This window comes from Balaenoptera musculus, chromosome 2 (assembly GCF_009873245.2).
Source record: "Balaenoptera musculus isolate JJ_BM4_2016_0621 chromosome 2, mBalMus1.pri.v3, whole genome shotgun sequence".
Lineage (NCBI taxonomy): Eukaryota > Metazoa > Chordata > Mammalia > Artiodactyla > Balaenopteridae > Balaenoptera > Balaenoptera musculus.
The window spans coordinates 7,260,262-7,277,766 of NC_045786.1; the positions used below are offsets into that span (position 1 = coordinate 7,260,262).

The 17,505-nt window shown below is 40.1% G+C and overlaps 1 protein-coding gene across 1 annotated transcript; it reads left to right on the forward strand.

The window, feature by feature from the left end:
- The first annotated feature begins 139 nt into the window (after window positions 1-139).
- CDNF (cerebral dopamine neurotrophic factor) lies at window positions 140-16,959 on the forward strand. The gene is made up of 4 exons (XM_036843432.1): window positions 140-398; window positions 11,007-11,134; window positions 12,204-12,345; window positions 16,361-16,959. The coding sequence occupies exons 1-4, from the start codon at window positions 284-286 to the stop codon at window positions 16,537-16,539; spliced, it is 564 nt and encodes a 187-aa protein (XP_036699327.1). The 5' UTR covers window positions 140-283; the 3' UTR covers window positions 16,540-16,959.
- The last annotated feature ends 546 nt before the right edge of the window (window positions 16,960-17,505 follow it).

A 17,505-nucleotide genomic window follows, 5' to 3' on the forward strand; every position in this document is an offset into this window, starting at 1 on the left:
ACTGCGTCTCTCCCCGCCCCGCTGGGACGGCACCGCGTGAGCGAGAGTGCGCACGCGCAGGTCGCGGAGGGAAAGGAAGCGGCTGCTTCGCTCCGCCCGCTTCCGTGCCCTTTTCTTGAGAGCCAATGGAAACTCACGGTTGAGTTGCATCATGTGTCCCAGCAACTCCAGGCAGATTTTTTTCCAAACCCGGCTCTGCGCTCCTGCGTCCTGGAGCAGCCCCGGGCGATAGCAGCGCGGCGGTTCATTTCGCAGGTGGCGAGGCGTTTGGAGCTGGCTCAGCATGTGGTGCGGGAGCCCAGCCGCAGTGGTGGCCTTTTGCGCCGGGCTTTGGGTCTCTAACCCGGGGCGGGCGCAGGGCCAGGAGGCCGGGGGGCGGCTGGGCGCCGACTGTGAAGGTGAGCGGTGTGAGACCTGCTTGCATGGCGGTGACACCGCGTCGCAGTGCAGCTGTTGTCGGCTTTGGCTTCTCCCGAGCCTGTCTATAAATAGCATTTCACTCAGGAAATACGGGCCCTGGCCGTGGTTTCCGATCGCCTTCGCCCAAGCCTAGGCAAAAAGTTCGAGCCGGGCCCAGTGACACGTTCAGGCCGCGTTCTTGGTCTTGCTTGATTAAACTGCCTCAAAGCTGGTGGGTTTGGATTTGGATTCGATTTTGTGCAAACGCACCTAGATGCAGACGACCCTGGCTCCAAAATGATTCTGCTGCCCTAACCGGCGAGACTTGCCTTTCCTTGCACAGAAGCCTTTCAAGTTCAAATTAGTTTATAATTCCCCAAAGAACAAAACATGACAAATTGTCTGTAATTGAGTTGAAATGGCTTAAATCAGAGCACATAACTAACATTTGTTAGAACTTTACAGGGAAAAGTTTCATTACAAAGGAGTACCTTAACTCCTTAGAAAGAGGAGAAATACAAAAAAACGATTCCTTTTCTGTTCACAGTATCTCAGCGGTGGACTTGCACTCAGAACAGGTGGGTCTACATCCCACCCAGCCTTCTGGCTCTGAGGCCACTGTACCCGGTTCTGGCAAAATCAACGTGATAATACCTGCCGCAGAGGGCTGGTAACGAGGTCAAAGGAGATAATTAGCTGTGCTACCTCCTTCCTCCTGGACTACTGTAGCACTTACCTCCGAGTTTCATTCATTGAAATAATTAGCTTACATGTATATCCGCTTCACCCTTCCCTGAGCTTTCGAATCTATTCTTACATAACAGGAAATGGTAGGTTCACAATATACGTTTAATGAATGGGTGAGTATAGACTGTAATATAACTGAATAAAGACTTCACAATTGGAGTCCAGTTTTCTATCAGCCCTGCAATAATTAAACTTTTCTCCAGAAATTTAAAATACCTACATGATGTTATTGTCAAACTTCAGATATAGATATTTGTTCAGCCAAGTTATAATTTTCAGTTGAAGATCCCTTATAACTGGGTACTATACGTTTAAAGCAGAATTTGTGAGGCATAAACAGTTGACTGGCTTAATCATCACTAATTTAATTGCTGGAGCTTCTACTTAAAAACATTTCAGAAGAGCCAGAGCATCTGGATTAATTGTGAAGCTTCTAACGTCTTTCTTGAATTTATTACAGCATATTGTGATTATTAACTTGCATGTCTGAGTAACCTGGGTGTATATTTCCTTTTGTTAACACTGTAGAATCACAACGAAGGAAATACTGGTTTTAGAACAAAAAGAAATAAGAGTCTAGATCTGGCTCTGTTTCTGCTTATGAGTCTTTGTCCTTAGCCAATTAATTTTCCCTCAATGTATAAGATTAAGATTCTATACATACTGTAGGGCAAATTTCCATTCTTATCTTGACTACTCTGTGGCATGGGACACCAATGACTTCTTTTATCAGTAAAAAACTGATAGTCCATGAACCACCTGGGACCTATTAATGTATTTTATTAAGTTCACAAAGTATTTTGAAAAAAACATCTAAATTAATTGGCTATATTTTAAACTTGGGAGATGTCATTTTAAAAAGTTCAGATTTCTGGCTTATCTTGAAAACCAGGTGACCAGTCAAGACTAGCCCATATGTCCATATAGTGGGAGCTGATGGTGGCTGCTCTTTTTAGAAAGGACATGTGTTCTTTAGGTTTTTGTTTTTGTTTTTCCTAGACTTGGATTGCTTTACCCATTCATTTTACTTGCCTGGGCCCTGTAAATATTCAAGTTTCTGACTGCTTTAGTTAATGTGAAGCTTACTGAAAAAAAAAAAATGTAAACGTTTCTGAATTTATTTAAAAGGATTGTATTATGGGGCTATTAAATTTTTTTTTTACTTTGAAATAATTATACATTCATTTATGGGACTAATTTTAATAAACAAAACCCTATGACATAAATAAAAAGACTATGGTTATCTGGTTATAGCAATAAATGCATGCCAGGATCCTTAAATTACTAATTTGTTAGGTGATTTATAGTGAGATTAATCTCACAAGCCTCTTAAATAGCCTCATCCACCAGAGGGCAGACAGCAGAAGCAAGAAGAACTACAATCCTACAGCCTGTGGAATGAAAACCACATTCACAGAAAGATAGACGAAATGAAAAGGCAGAGGACTATGTACCAGATGAAGGAACAAGATAAAACCCCAGAAAAACAGCTAAATGAAGTGGAGATAGGCAACCTTCCATAAAAAGAATTCAAAATAATGATAGTTTAGATGATCTAGGACCTCAGAAAACGAATGGAGGCAAAGATTGAGAAGATGCAAGAAATGTTTAACAAAGACCTAGAAGAATTAAAGAACAAACAAACAGAGATGAACAATACAATAATTGAAATGAAAAATACACGAGAAGCAATCAATAGCAGAATAACTGAGGCAGAAGAACAGATAAGTGACCTGGAAGACAGAATGGTGGAATTCACTGCCGCTGAACAGAATAAAGAAAAAAGAATGAAAAGAAATGAAGAGACCTCTGGGACAACATTAAACAACATTCACGTTATAGGAGTCCCAGAGGGAGAAGAGAGAGAGAAAGGACCTGAGAAAATATTTGAAGAGATTATAGTGAGATTAGTCTCTTCATGTAAGCCCAAGGAATAAATTTCCATTCTTACTGTGACTTCTCTGTGGCATGGGACACCACTGATTTCTTTCTCTTTCAGAAAATTTCTTCTCTTGATGGCTATGATACTACTTTTCCCTGCCTTTGCTTCCCATCTCTGTGCCCACTTGTTCATAGTATCTTTGTAGGCTTCTAATTCTTTAGCCATGGCTTCAATATTAGAATATCTATAGTCTGATTAATCCCAGATGTTTATATCCACCCCATCTCCTTTTCAGAGTCTCAGACCTTGCATCCCATTGATGACTGAACATACCTACTTAGATACCTTATACCTCAAACTCAACAGAGTCACAAACCAAAGTCATCGTCTCCTTCCCTTCTCAGTCCCCCAAACCTGTTATACTTACGGCATCAGTACATAACTCGCCCACTAGACTAGACTTCTGTCTCTCCCTGATGCCCTAAACCCATCAAACACTGGGTCCATTGATTCTACCTTCTGGCTGACTCTGCTCCTTTCTCCTTCCCCGACTCCAGTGCCTCGTTACAGACCTTCACCCTTTTCAACTGCCTTACTGTTACAACAGCATGCTTCCCATGGCAGGGTGATCATGTAATTCCCTCACTAAATATCTTTCAGTGGTCTCCCAATTTCCTCCAGGGAGGTGCCTCTCCTTTGTTCTCTCACAGTATCTAGTACATGTCTCATAGTGTTGAGAAATCGTTTTGGTCTCCTCCATGTGTGCATTCCTTGACAGTCAAGACCGTTTCTCTCACCACATCATCTCCAGTGGCTACCATGGTGCGGGGCATAAGGTAGGCACTCAATTCTGTTGAATACATGTATGCACATATGCTGCAATAAAATATTATACAGCTTTTAGTGAGTCAAAAGTGTATCTTTCAAAGTACAAGTTAGAATTCCCAACACCCACCATCTAGGTAATGCATTGACAGAGCAACAGTTAAGGTGTAGAAATCATCTGAAGGTGTATTGTGGGAGTAGAGAAAGAGCTTTGAGGCATCGGGACACAGCGTTTCTTTTTCAGGGAGAGGAGAATTACACGTCACCAGGAGGCTTTAACGATGGTTTAGGCATGGATCATTACAGCAGGTGTCTCCCTTGCATACTTGGTCTTTTGCTAATTAAACTTAGCAAAATACATGTTGGCAAATGTCTCGTTTTCCTCATTCTATCAGTAGCATTTCACACAGCTGATCAGTCAGTCCCTTTTTAACACTTTCTTTGCTTGTCTTCTGGGACACCCTCACTCTTTGTTCTCATCCTCCCTTACTGGCTGCTCCTTTCAGTCTTCTTCTGGTTCTTTCCATCTTTCCAATTTCTAAACAATGGAGTTTCACAAGACTGAGACCCGGGATCTCTCCCTTTTGTGTGGTCTCATCCCACAAAGATCATTTTAATGTTGATGAATTACAAATTTAGTATTTGTCCTAGAACTCACCCCTGAACTCCAGATTTATATACTCAGCAGCTCCTTACTGTTTGCGGTGTCAGACATTATATTAGGGGTCTCCAGAGGAACAGACCAATAGGATACATACATACATACATACACACATACATACATACATACATCCAGATAGATTTATTATAAGGAATTGGCTCTCCTGATTATGGAGGCTGAAATGTCTAAAATCTGCAGTGTGGGCCAACAGGCTGGGGGCCCAGGAGAGCCAATGGTGCAGAAGGCTGTCTGCTGGAGAATTCCCTCATGCTTTTTTGTTCTATTCATGCCAATCTTTTTTGTTCTATTCAGGCCTTCAACTGATTGGATGAGGCTTATCCACATTATGGAGGGCAATCTGTTTTACCCAGAGTTCACTGATTTAAATGTTAATCTCATTCAAAAACACCCTCCAAGTGGACACATAAAATTAATCATCACAGTTGTCTAGAAGTATCTCAAAGTTCACATGTCAAGACTGAATTCCTGCTGGTCTCCACAAACTTGCTTCTCCTGCAGTCTTACCAGGTCAGCAAATGGCAACTCCACTCTTGCATTTTCTCAGGCCCAAATCCTTGGAGTCATTCTTGACTTCTGTCTCCGCCCACCGCCCCCCCACCCCCCGCCACGCCACATCCAATCCATTAGTAAATTCTTTTGGCTCTGCCTTCAAAATACATCCAGAATCCAACCATTCTCATCACCTCCAATGCTCCCACCCTGGTCCAAGATATGCAGCTATTTTAAGAACCTCCAAATGGTTATGCCTGCTTTCATTCTGGCTCCCCTGCAGTCTATTCTCCAAAGAACCTCCAGAGGCATAATTTAAAAGTAATGTCAGATCACTGCACCCTTCTACTCAAAACCTTTAACGGCATGCCTTCTCAGAGTAGGACCCAGAGCCCTTACCATGGCCTCAAAGCCCTAGATGACCTGCAGATGAGCTGCTGCTCATTTGACCTCATTTTCTACCATCCTCCCTCTTGGTCACTCTACTTCCCCCATGCTGGCTCCCTTATGGTTCTTGGACCTGCCAAGGACATGCCTATGCTGTTCTTCCCTCTGCCTGGAGAGTTCTTCCCAAGCACTCCACTTAAGCTGTTCTCCCACTTCCTTAAGGTTTATGCTCAAATACGACTTTATCTGAGAGACCTTCCCTGACCACCCCGTTTAGAATAATACTGTTACCTTATACTATTACTCTATCCTCCTTACCAAATTTATGTTTCTTCACAGCCACAAGATACTTTTATTTATTCACCAGAATGTAATCCCTGAGAGTAAGAGCTTTGTTTTTCCAACAACCTATAGAATACTGTCTGGCACTTACTAATTGCTCAATAAATATTTGTTAAAACCACAACATGGCTATATTATATTTAGTGTTCTGTTCCTATTAAATAGCATTAGGAATGAATATGACTTCATGTTCTAAAAATAGACATTTCTGGTCGTCTAGCTGAAAACAACTGAAAACACTGGATAAAATAAAAATGTGAAAATGTTAAGTGTAAGTTAGTAAGGCATACCCAGAGGCCAAAAACAATGTGAAAGTGGAAACCAAAAGAGGTAAAGGGACCCCTGAAGCTGGGATTTTTCTTGAGGGTATTTGCCACCCAGGCAATTTAAACTTAGATTTTCATGGCTGTAAAATAAAGAGAATGAATAAAATAAAGAGAATAATGACATAGCCCAGAACCTTCCCAAGTTAGGTGTGTAATACTGGATCCTCCCCCAATTAGTTTGGAACCCCAGAGAGCTAGACTTTCATTATAAAAGGTTACCTGGAAATAACCACAATTCTACCACCATTCTTTAGAGACTAAAAGAAATTGTAGTACTTGAACTTTTTACTGAATAAAAGGTAAAACAAAAATGTCTCCTGGGGTTTCCGTGGTGGCGCAGTGGTTGAGAATCTGCCTGCCAATGCAGGGGACACGGGTTCGAGCCCTGGTCTGGGAAGATCCCACATGCCGCAGAGCAACTAGGCCCGTGAGCCACAACTACTGAGCCTGCGCGTCTGGAGCCTGTGCTCCGCAACAAGAGAGCCCGCGATAGTGAGAGGCCTGCGCACTGCGATGAAGAGTGGCCCCCACTTGCCCCAACTAGAGAAAGCCCTCGCACAGAAACGAAGACCCAACACAGCCATAAATAAATAAATAAATTAATTAATTAAAAAAAAAATGTCTCCTGATCACTCATACTCACAAGCTACCACACATATGCACTGAAGCCCAAATTGACACAGCCAACCTGGGTGATCCAAAACATCTCTAACTGAGAATTTAGTTTAAAGGGATTTCAAGTAGGCATCAGCAAATGTTAATCTCACATAGGAATCCACCTTCAATCCAGTCCCACAAAATTCTAATAATTCCCACAAAGTTCTAAGAAAGCTCACATTAAGAAAAATCACAAACCCATGGGAAGAAGAGCACCATAAGTGACAGCCAGTTGAGACAAGAGACAGAAGAAGCATACCTGGACAGGCTTTAGGTTTTAGAATTATCAGGCACTGAATATAAAATATGTTTATTATATTTAAAGAAATAAAGGAAGGGGTTGAAAATATGAATAAAGGGCAGGAGGCTATTAAAAATGTCCAAACATATTTGGAAAAGAACCAAATAAACATGTACAAATAGAAATTAGTGAGATTAACCACAGACTAGACACAGCTGAGAAAAGAATTAGTGAGTTAGAAGATTGAAGAAATTGCCAAGAAGGAATCACTGAGCAATTAAGAGAATAAAAATATGAAACAGAGATAAAGGTACAATGCAGATCAAGAGAAAAATTCCCACATATGTTAATTGGACTTCCAGAAGGAGAAGAGAGAGTGTACGGGTGGAGCAAAAGAGATGATAGCTCATTTTTCCAAACGGATGAAAGTCATCAATCCACAGATTTGGAAGTCCAGTATATTCCAAACAGTATAAATAAAAATAATTCCACATCTAACCATATCAGAAGGAAATTGCAAAACACAAAAGGAGAAAAGAGAAAATCTTAAACACAGAGAAAGAAGACTGATGAACTTAAAGAGAATGGCAATTAGACTGTCGGGTGAGTCAACATTGAAAGGCCCAAAGCCACAGCTAGTAAATATTAAATAGTAAAGCCAGGATTTGGACCCAGAGAGTCTGGCTTCAGAGCCGAAGCATTGAATCCCTACCTATACTGCTTTCTGAGTGTGGAGTTGGGAACTAATTTATTTAAGGCAATATTAAAAATAAAATTGGAACAATGAAGTAATATACAAATTATTCAAGAGCTTCTGGTTATTCTTAAGTCTTAACTCATTATAACATGTATTTTATTCCTAGGTAGCAATTCTCCCCTAGTACTGGTACCAGCAAGACTAATCTGGTGTCTTTTTTTCCCTCCAAAATCAAGCTGGAGCAGATAATGTAGGACTGACTTCAGTTCTAGAAGGTGTGGATGGAACTGCTGAAAATAATGTTCCTAGCCCACTGATAATTTAATAATTCCACTAACTTGATTTTAAACTTTATTATTATCTTTTCCAAAAAGTTGTAGCTCTTTTCCTGCAGGTGGCATTATTATATTTTTCAAGTACTAAGTTAAGTAGTAAATACTCAAGTTAAAAGACAAAGATTGTGAAGCTACATAAAAACATCCAACCAAATGCTTTTTACAAGAGATGGGTTTGGGCAAAAGAGTTAAATCTTTCTCTTTCACAGGAAAAAACTATAATAAATATCTAAGACTAAAAATAAAATTAGGAATTAGCCACACAAACATGTTATTTAAAATTTGTAAATACCAAAGGAATCAGCTGAAAGAGTTGAAAATGAAAGCTTTGAGTTTGGGGGAGATGGGAAAGGGGAGACAAGGGACACTATTTTTCAAACTGAACCTTTTATAACTCACTGGCTTTAAACTTGGTGTGGGGGGAGAGGGACAGAGAGGGAGAGAGAAGAGACCTGGAAACCACAAGTATAAAAATTATTTTAGAGTGTTTTTCTTAAACAGGAGTGGAGAAGTGGGATGTGATGTTGAGAGAGGTTTTGTTGCTTTTAAGATATGAGAATTAACAGCATGTTAATGGGAACAAGACGGGAGAGAGAGGGCAGAGGTGCAGGAGCAGGGAGTTGATAGGATCTACTTTAGCAGGTGGAAGGGTTGTCACAGTTCATTCATAGAATTAAGGTAGACTGTGCTGGTACACGTGTTGTAGATGTGGTGGCAGGAGCAAGGGAGAGTTCTTTCCTGTTGCTTTTTTTTTCCCTCAGAGAAATAGGAAGCACCATCATCACTGAGGATGGGGTGGAGGTGTGACACAAGGTTTGAGAGAGCAGCTGCAAAATTGTCCTTTTGGGAGTGGGACAGAGTGAGAATGAGGTCAATGTAGTAGGATTGTTGGGAGCACTGATGGCTCACTGAAATGAGCGGTCATGAATTTACAGTGAGACCAGTGAGTACGGCTGTGCTATTTCCTCCAGCCACGTTCAGTGAGTATAGGTGCAAAGTTTTAACCAGGGTTAGGATTTTGCTGGGTGAGTCCAACAAGGGAGAGAGATGCAAGGGAGTTCAGTCTGTGTGCCAAGGAGTTATTATAATGTTGAACCATGGAATCTAAGCTGGGTGAGGAAGCAGGGTGAAATGGCGGCGGCATCAATGAATAGTATGACCTGGCGGGGTCAGGGAATTGTTTACCTTGGGGTGTTAGAGGATGTGAGCTGGAAAGATGGGAGATGATGACCAGACAATGGGATGTTTCCACTGAGATTATAGAGGTTATAGTCATTGGTAATGACTGGACCTGAGGGTATGACCATGATGATTTTTCATGTATTTTGGATATTAATCCTTCGTCAGTTATATAAGTTGTAAATATCTTCCTCCAGTTTGTGGCTTGTCTTATCATTTGCTTACGATTTCTTTTGCATTAAAAAACTGGTTAATTTTGATGTAATCAAATGTATGATCCGTGTTTTGGTCTCTTCTTTAAGAAATCCTTCTCTATCCTGATGCCATAAAGATGTTTTCCTAAGGTTTCTTCTAAAACTTTTGTAGTGTTGCTCTTCCCATATGTCTTTATTCACCTGGGATTCACGTCTGTGTGTAGCTTTGGATAGGTGTCTAAGTTTAACTTTTTCCATGGCAGGTGGTCCTAGTACCATTTATTGACTAGTCCATTTTTCCCCCACTGATTTTTAGCATCACTTCTGTACTATACCAAGCTCCTCTAGATTTGTGGATTTGTTTCTAGACTCACTAGTTTGTTCCATTGGTCTATTTCTGTGCCAGTCCCACAGTGTTTCAAATAGCTTTGAATTAGGTCTTGATATCCGATAAGGCCAACTCCCCAAACTCCTTCTTCTTCAAGTATTTCTTGGCTTTCATTTGCTCTTGTTTTTTCATATGTATTTTTGGATCAGTTTATCAAATCTATAAAAAATCCTATTGAGATTTTCATTAGAAGAGCATTGAGTTTATTGATCTACTTAAAAATAATTATCATCCATAATATTGAATCTTCCCATCCATGAACATGGCTTATCTTCCCATTTCTTAGGTCTACTTTTAGGTCTTTTGATAAAGTTTTGTAATTTTTTTCCTTCAAAGTCTTGCTATACTATTAAATTTATTCCTGGTTACCCTAGAATTCGCCACTCTTCTTTATGCTATTTCCCTAAAATTCTTTCTAATATGAGGGCTGCTGTTTTCCAGCATATGCTCTGGCCTCCATGTCCTTCTCTGATTGCTTGGGCACTTCCCCTTTGGGACAACAACGTGGGAAAGCAGCCTCCTTCTATTTCAGAGTACCCTAGTGGATAAGCATGTGGGCCCAGAGGGAGACCATCTGGGGTCAAACTCCCTCTCTACCACTTACTGGGCAAGCTCACTGTCCTCTCTCTGACTCAGGTTCTTCATGTGTAAAATGAGGATAGTAATGTACATCAGAGTTTTGTTCTGAGACTTGAATAAGTTCATCCACATAAAGTACTCAGAACAGTGCTAACAAATGGTAACTATGGTTGTTCTTATTGCCTGTTCCTCTTCTGCGTGTCATCTCTTCACTGACTCTGGACCCTGTGATTGAATATGATTGTTCAGACTGGGGTTCAAACTGGAACATGCAGGCAGATGCAGACTACCAAGGGGCTTCATTCAAGACACATGTTCTGTTTTTTCTCTATGCTTTTAACAAAGCTGTCCCAAGCATCATATCCCAGACGAGGCAATATTTTCTTTTAGGGTTAGTGACATTTTGTGGGAAAGTTCTCATATTAAGTGGAACTTGGTTCCATAGATTGATGGATTGATTCAATAAGCTCATGTTATTCAAGGCCCAATACTAAGCTAAAAGCTACAGGCCTGAAACCATTCTTACTTAAAATATGAATTTAATTTGTCACAATGCGTTGAATCATACTTACTTTTTTATTTGGTGGGAGAAACATATACATAGGTGTGGTAGTGGTGATATTGTACACAAATACATAATTTATTTGTTCCTTCTAGTGTGTCAAGAATTCTTGAACCGATTCTACAACTCCTTGATAGCCAGAGGAGTCAACTTTTCTCTGGACACCATAGAAAAAGAATTGATCAGCTTTTGCTTGGATGTCAAAGGAAAAGAAAACCGCCTGGTATGGTAAATCTTCACCTTTCATTTTCTCCCTGTGCTTGGAGAAAACTGCTAATCGTTTCATTTCTCATCTTGAATTTAATGTTCTCCTTCTTCGATGCTTGCCTCAAGCCTGCTCACTGCAGAAAGTGAGCAGAAATTGATCTTTCAGGGAAATGGAGTCAATGTATTTTCATCTAGAGTATGCCTCATTTCATTTGGCTTTTTGAAAAAACCATAGGCAACCAATTCCACAATTTCTTAAAGGAAATTATACAGTTGAATTCCTAATGAGAATTTACTGTCCTGAGTTAAGAGTGGGTATACTTTCCACTTCTTATCAAGACAATTAGTGAAATCTATCAAAATATTTTTACATCATTATTTATGCATAATTAATGAAGTACTTTTATTATCTTGTAATGGTGTTTCCTGGGTATACACAAATGACCTGTTTCAATATACTGTTTTTACAGCACTAAAGACAATCTTGGGCCAATTCATTTTGCCTAAAATTGTCATGTTGAATTTGTCAGTTAAATTTTCCTTGTTGACTGTTCACCACTGACACACTGTAAAAGTCTCAGCATTTGTCTGCACCATTAAGTTTTATATTTTTAAATGTCAAGTGCTTGTCAGGGAGCTTGAAAGGCAGTAGAACATGATGGAACAGGGCATGGACTCCAGAGCCAAAAGGCTAGATTTTTAAATTAATTCGGTCTTTTCTTCTTGCTAGTTGGGTGACCGCCAGTTGGCTTGGGTGTCAAATACTAGTACTTACGTCACAGGATTGTTATGAGAATTAAATACATCAATACCTTTAAAGCCCTGAGAGCAATGTGTCAGCACAGATAAAACATTTAGCAAGTGTTAGCTCTTATCAGTAGTCTTTAAGCATCATGTGAATTGCAGAGCACTTCTAATTAGGCTGATCATGGGAACGGAGTCATTTGTTTTCTGGTGTCTTAGCAGGGGTTAAATTTAAAAGCTGGGCCACAAAAACTAGGTTAACCTCTTCCTCACTTCTTGAAACTATACTGCTTGCTTCTTTTCAGTGTCTGGGTCCCTAAAGTCTCTTCATTCCCCTTCAGTGCTACTATCTAGGAGCAACAAAAGATGCGGCCACAAAGATCCTAAGTGAGGTCACTCGCCCAATGAGTGTGCACATGCCTGCAGTGAAGATTTGCGAGAAGCTGAAGAAGATGGACAGTCAGATCTGTGAGCTGAAATACGGTATAACGGAGTCAAATGTTTTTTTCCCCAAATGTCCAGCATATTGCCAATTCTCTAAACATAGGGCCAGTTTCTAAAAAGTCAGTGTTAGAAAGAAAAAGTTCTACACTTGCTAATAGGGTGCTGGACTGCTGCGTGGTGCCTAGTGCCATCTGAACTTCTTTGGGGGAAGAGAAATGAATTCTGGCACAGTCCGCATTAGGTAAAACTGCCCACCCAAATGGCAAAGTTTAACCTCTTAAATCACTAAGGCGTTGTCAACTACATATGTCAAGGAAGAGTTCAAAATTTCAAGGGAGCAGCTACTCGTGGTGAATTAGCTCTTGGTAACCTATTAAGACAAAAGTTGCATCTATTCAAAGGTGATGTAAGGACTCTGAAGTTTTAAATGGGACTCTAAAGTTCTTCCTAGAGCTATCATTCTGCCAGCTTTAACTTTTAGGAAATAGGTCATTCACATCAAAGCAGGTTTTACCTGATGAAATAGCCTTATCAAGGGTGCCTAAAATAAACAGCCGGAAAAGGAAGATGTCCTATTTAAAACATCATCCTTGGCCTTATAAATTTTATATACATAGATCTATTCTTATACAGAGGATTTGTATCTGGGCCAGTCTTTTGGGTAGATTGATTAGGTATCATAGAAGGCTGGAGGGAGACTTCCCTGGTGGTCCAGTGGTTAAGACTCTGTGCTCCCAATGCAGGGGGCCAGGGTTCAATCCCTGGTCAGGGAACTAGATCCTGCATGCCACAACTAAAGATCCCGCATGCTGCAAGGAAGATCCCCGAGTGCCGCAACTAAGACCCGGCGCAGCCAAATAAATAAATAAATAAATAAATAAATAAATAAATAAATAAATAAATAAAATAAAAGGCTGGGGGATTCCCCACTTAGCCTATCCTAACACCTGTAATTCCACCGGTAGAAATCCATTTCTTTTGCTTATGTCATTGTTTTATGTTACATATCTGGCATAGTCTTTGTAAACTACCTAAGTAATTAGCACCCAACTCTGAATTATTTTAGTCTTATTTTCCAGCATAGCTGTGTAATAAGCCTATGCACTATAGCTACACAGATGGCTTTAAATAGGTTTAAGGTCAGAAGATACCAAAGACAAGCTATTTCTCAAATGGCCAAGGCCAGGCCCTAACTTCCAGGGTGGTGATGCGGCAGATGTTTCTTTTTATTGGCTTCCAAGTAACGAAGTAGAGGCAGGAATCGCTGAGTCCATATAAACGACAGCCCCCAAAGGGACAAAACTGTGCTGATTCTTCCATTCAACAAATTTCTTTTGAATAGCTTTTACTATGAGCAAGGGATCTTACTGGGCTCCTTGAATAATAGAAAAATTAATCAGATATTATTCAGAAGAAGAGAGTACTTATTAATGTTTTGGCAATGCTGGCCACTAGAGGCCCTTAGGGAGCCATGGACTAGATTTACTGTTGGTATTGACTTTTTCCCTGTAGTTTTAGGGAGTCATAGAGGATTTTCCCCTTTTAAAGTTAATGCCAAATGCCAAGTTCTCTAGAATAACCTGAAGAAACTACCAACACTTGCAAGAAAGTTTTTTTCCTTCAACGATTTATCTTGAATAGACCACTAGTTCTAAATTCTTCCCAGCTTATGTTTGGCAGGAAAGTTGAGACTGAACAGGGGCCTTTGAGCTGTGGAGTATTAATAATTTGGGCTATGAAAGTTTCTACGCCTAAAGGTATTTTGTCATGTCAGGCAGGAAATTAACAGACAAGGTAAGTGTAGACTTGGATTATGTTTTCAATTAGGAAGGTGTTATTTGGTTTTTGACCTGGAAGAATGTTTTTTATTTTTATTTATTTATTTATTTTTATAAATTTATTTTATTTATTTTATTTTTGGCTGCGTTGGGTCTTCATTGCTGCACGCGGGCTTTCTCTAGTTGCGGTGAGCGGGGCTACTCTTCGTTGCAGTGTGCGGACTTCTCGTTGCAGTGGCTTCTCTTGTTGCGCAGCATGGGGTCTAGGTGCGTGGGCTTCAGTAGTTATGGCACGTGGGCTCAGTAGCTGTGGCTCGCAGGCTCCAGAGCACAGGCTAAGTAGTTGTGGTGCGTGGGCATAGTTGCTCCGCGGCATGTGGGATCTTCCTGGACCAGGGCTCAAACCTGTGTCCCCTGCATTGGCAGGTGGATTCTTAACCACTGCGCCACCAGGGAAGCCCTTTGCTCTGGTTTTTAAAAGAATGGGAATCACTATTTAAAAATGTAAGGATTCTCTGGAGCAGAGTGTAGCTGACCCTCCAAATAAAAAAGCCTTTAAAATCCAACTTTTATTTACTTATTTCCAGCTTTACTGAGGTGTAATTGACATATAACAGTGTGTAAGTTTAAGGTGTACGATGTGTTGATTTGATATACCTCTATATTGCAATATGATTACCATGTTATCTAACAGCTCCATCATATCACATAATTACCATTTCTTTTTTTGTGATGAGAATATTTAAGATCTACTCCTTAGCAGCTTTCAAATATGTAATACAGTATTCTTAACTATAATCACCATTTTGCTGTTCTTTCTCAGGATTGCTTTGGCAATTCAGGGTCCTTTGTCATTCCATACAAATTTTAGGATTTTTTTTCTATCTCTGTAAGAAGTGCCACTGGCATTCTGGTACGGATTGCATTGGTTCTGTAGATTGCTTTGGATGGTATGGACATTTTAACAATATGAATTCTTCCAAACCATAAACACAGGGTCTCTTTCCATTTGTTTGTGTCTTCTTCAATTTCTTTCATCAAACTCTTGTAGTTTTCTGTGTATAGATCTTTTACCTCCTGATTAAATTTATTCCTAAGTCTAAAATCCAACTTTTAACTTAGGGTACACTGACTGGAAGTTTTTGATAAATCACTTGACAACTATGTTAGGTTATTGAAAGGCTTTTAAATGCCATGTTCTACTATGTAGGGAAAAAAAGGAATGCTTCAAGAGGTCAAGCTGAAAAAGTCCTAGGCTGCCACTAATTGTTAAATAAGTCAACTTAAACGCTGTATCTGTGTTCAAGCACACCCCTGGTGGTGAGGAAGGGGGAAGGAGACTTTCCTTCGAAAGAGAAAAATTGCCCCTTTCTCACGGGGAAATCAGAATCACGAGTATATTATAGATGAGCTTAATTATTTTTCTATTTTGGGGCTTGGCAATAGAGAAGTAGCTGAGTTCTTGACATCCTTTGCAGATAATCTGTAAACAGGGAAACAATAGTCTCACTAGAGGAGTTAGATGTTGGTGACAGGTATTATTGGCAAGAATGCTAGGAGCCAGATTGGCTGGTACCGAGGCACCAGCGTTAGAGAGGTGGCTATGCCCCAAAGGTCTGTAAATAAACCCTGTGATGATTTGGTAATCCCAGTAGGGGTGGAGGGATCAGGTGAGTTTAAGCAGAGATCCAAAACAATTAAGGATCAGTGATAATGCTCCTAATTTTATTCACGTGTTTGCGTTTCTTTACATTTGTATTTAAAAACTAATTTGTATTAGTGCTTTGTAATACGTGTGCTCATCTGCTTTACCACAGACATATCTCATATAAAAGTGAATCGTAACTTTCTAGTTAATAACAATCTATGGCTTTCAGTTGGCCACACACACAGGGCCATCCCAAGGTACCGCCTTTTATTGATTCCGTTCTTCTTACCTTGGGAGCAGCAATTAGGATGCGGTGCTATTTGTTTTATGCACGTTGGTCTTGAGAAGCCATGGAGTGGTAGAAAAGACTGCAAAGCTACACAGGCCCTGTTTTGAAGCGAGTATAATTCCATGGAAAGAAAGTCCAACAGATCATGAGTTATCCCAATAGCTTTGCATAGGATACATTTTTCTTAGGTATGTCCTGTTTTCCATAGACACTGGAACTGCTCCCCACTGTAAATCACAGGGTAGTCAGCACCAAGATAAGTAACACTATTTGCCTTTCTAAGTGTTTCATAGTTGGTTTTGTTTTTTAAAAATTGTGCTCTTCCTTTTTGTCATGAAGAAAAAAAATTGGATTTGGCATCAGTGGACCTGTCCAAGATGAGAGTAGCAGAGCTGAAACAGATACTGTACAGCTGGGGAGAAGAGTGCAGGGCCTGTGTGGAAAAAACCGACTATGTGAATCTCATCAAAGAGCTGGCACCCAAGTACACAGCGACGTACCCCAAAACAGAACTCTGACCCCCGGAAGCTGGTGCACCACTGATCGTAGTTAGAGACAAAATGCCTCTCTAGGATATGGACGCGTTTGTTGAGAGGAACCAGGAATCGCAATGTGTGTGGTCTCAGACTTGTTTTGATATTACACCTCAGAATTGGTTACCTGGGTTTATAAGTAGAACTGCTAGTATTAGTGGTTTCTTAAATCTGCAGTGTGCCAAAACCTACAAGTGCCTTTCTCATGATTTTCTTGTATGTGAATTGTCATTGCCTATCTCCTAAAACGGGGAAAAGTGAACCACTGAACAATCGGTGTAGTAAATTGATTCTAAGCAGGAAGAGTGCTCAGAGGCTCCTATCTGTGCACTAATTTTTAATTAAATATGTTGGATTAGAGAAAGACAAATATCATATGATATCACTTATATGTGGAATCTAAAAAAAGGGTACAAATGAACTTATCTACAAAACAGAAATAGAGTCACAGACATAGAAAACAAACTTATGGTTACCAGGGGGTAAGTGGGGGGAGGGATAAATTGGGAGATTGGGATTGACATAAACACACTACTATGTATAAAATAGATAACTAATAAGGACCTACTGTATCGCACAGGGAGCTCTACTCAATACTCTGTAATGACCTATATGGGAAAAGAATCTAAAAAAAAGAGTGGATACATGTATATGTATAACAGATTCATTTGCTGTACACCTGAAAGTAACACAACATTGTAAATCAACTGTACTCCAATAAAAAAAAAATGTTGGATTATGACAAAAGAAATGACGTTTAGCTTATCTAACTCCCAGCTTCAACCCAAATGATAACCTGGCATAATCAAAAGTCTTTTAAAAAGTAAACTTTGTGTTTTTAACTGTAAATCACTCTACCTTCTAGCTCTCTTTGTTATCAGAAATAGGAGGGCAGGAAGCACTACTTGAAATTAGTGTTTCCCAGGGGAAGAAAACCTTTTTAAAACCGAT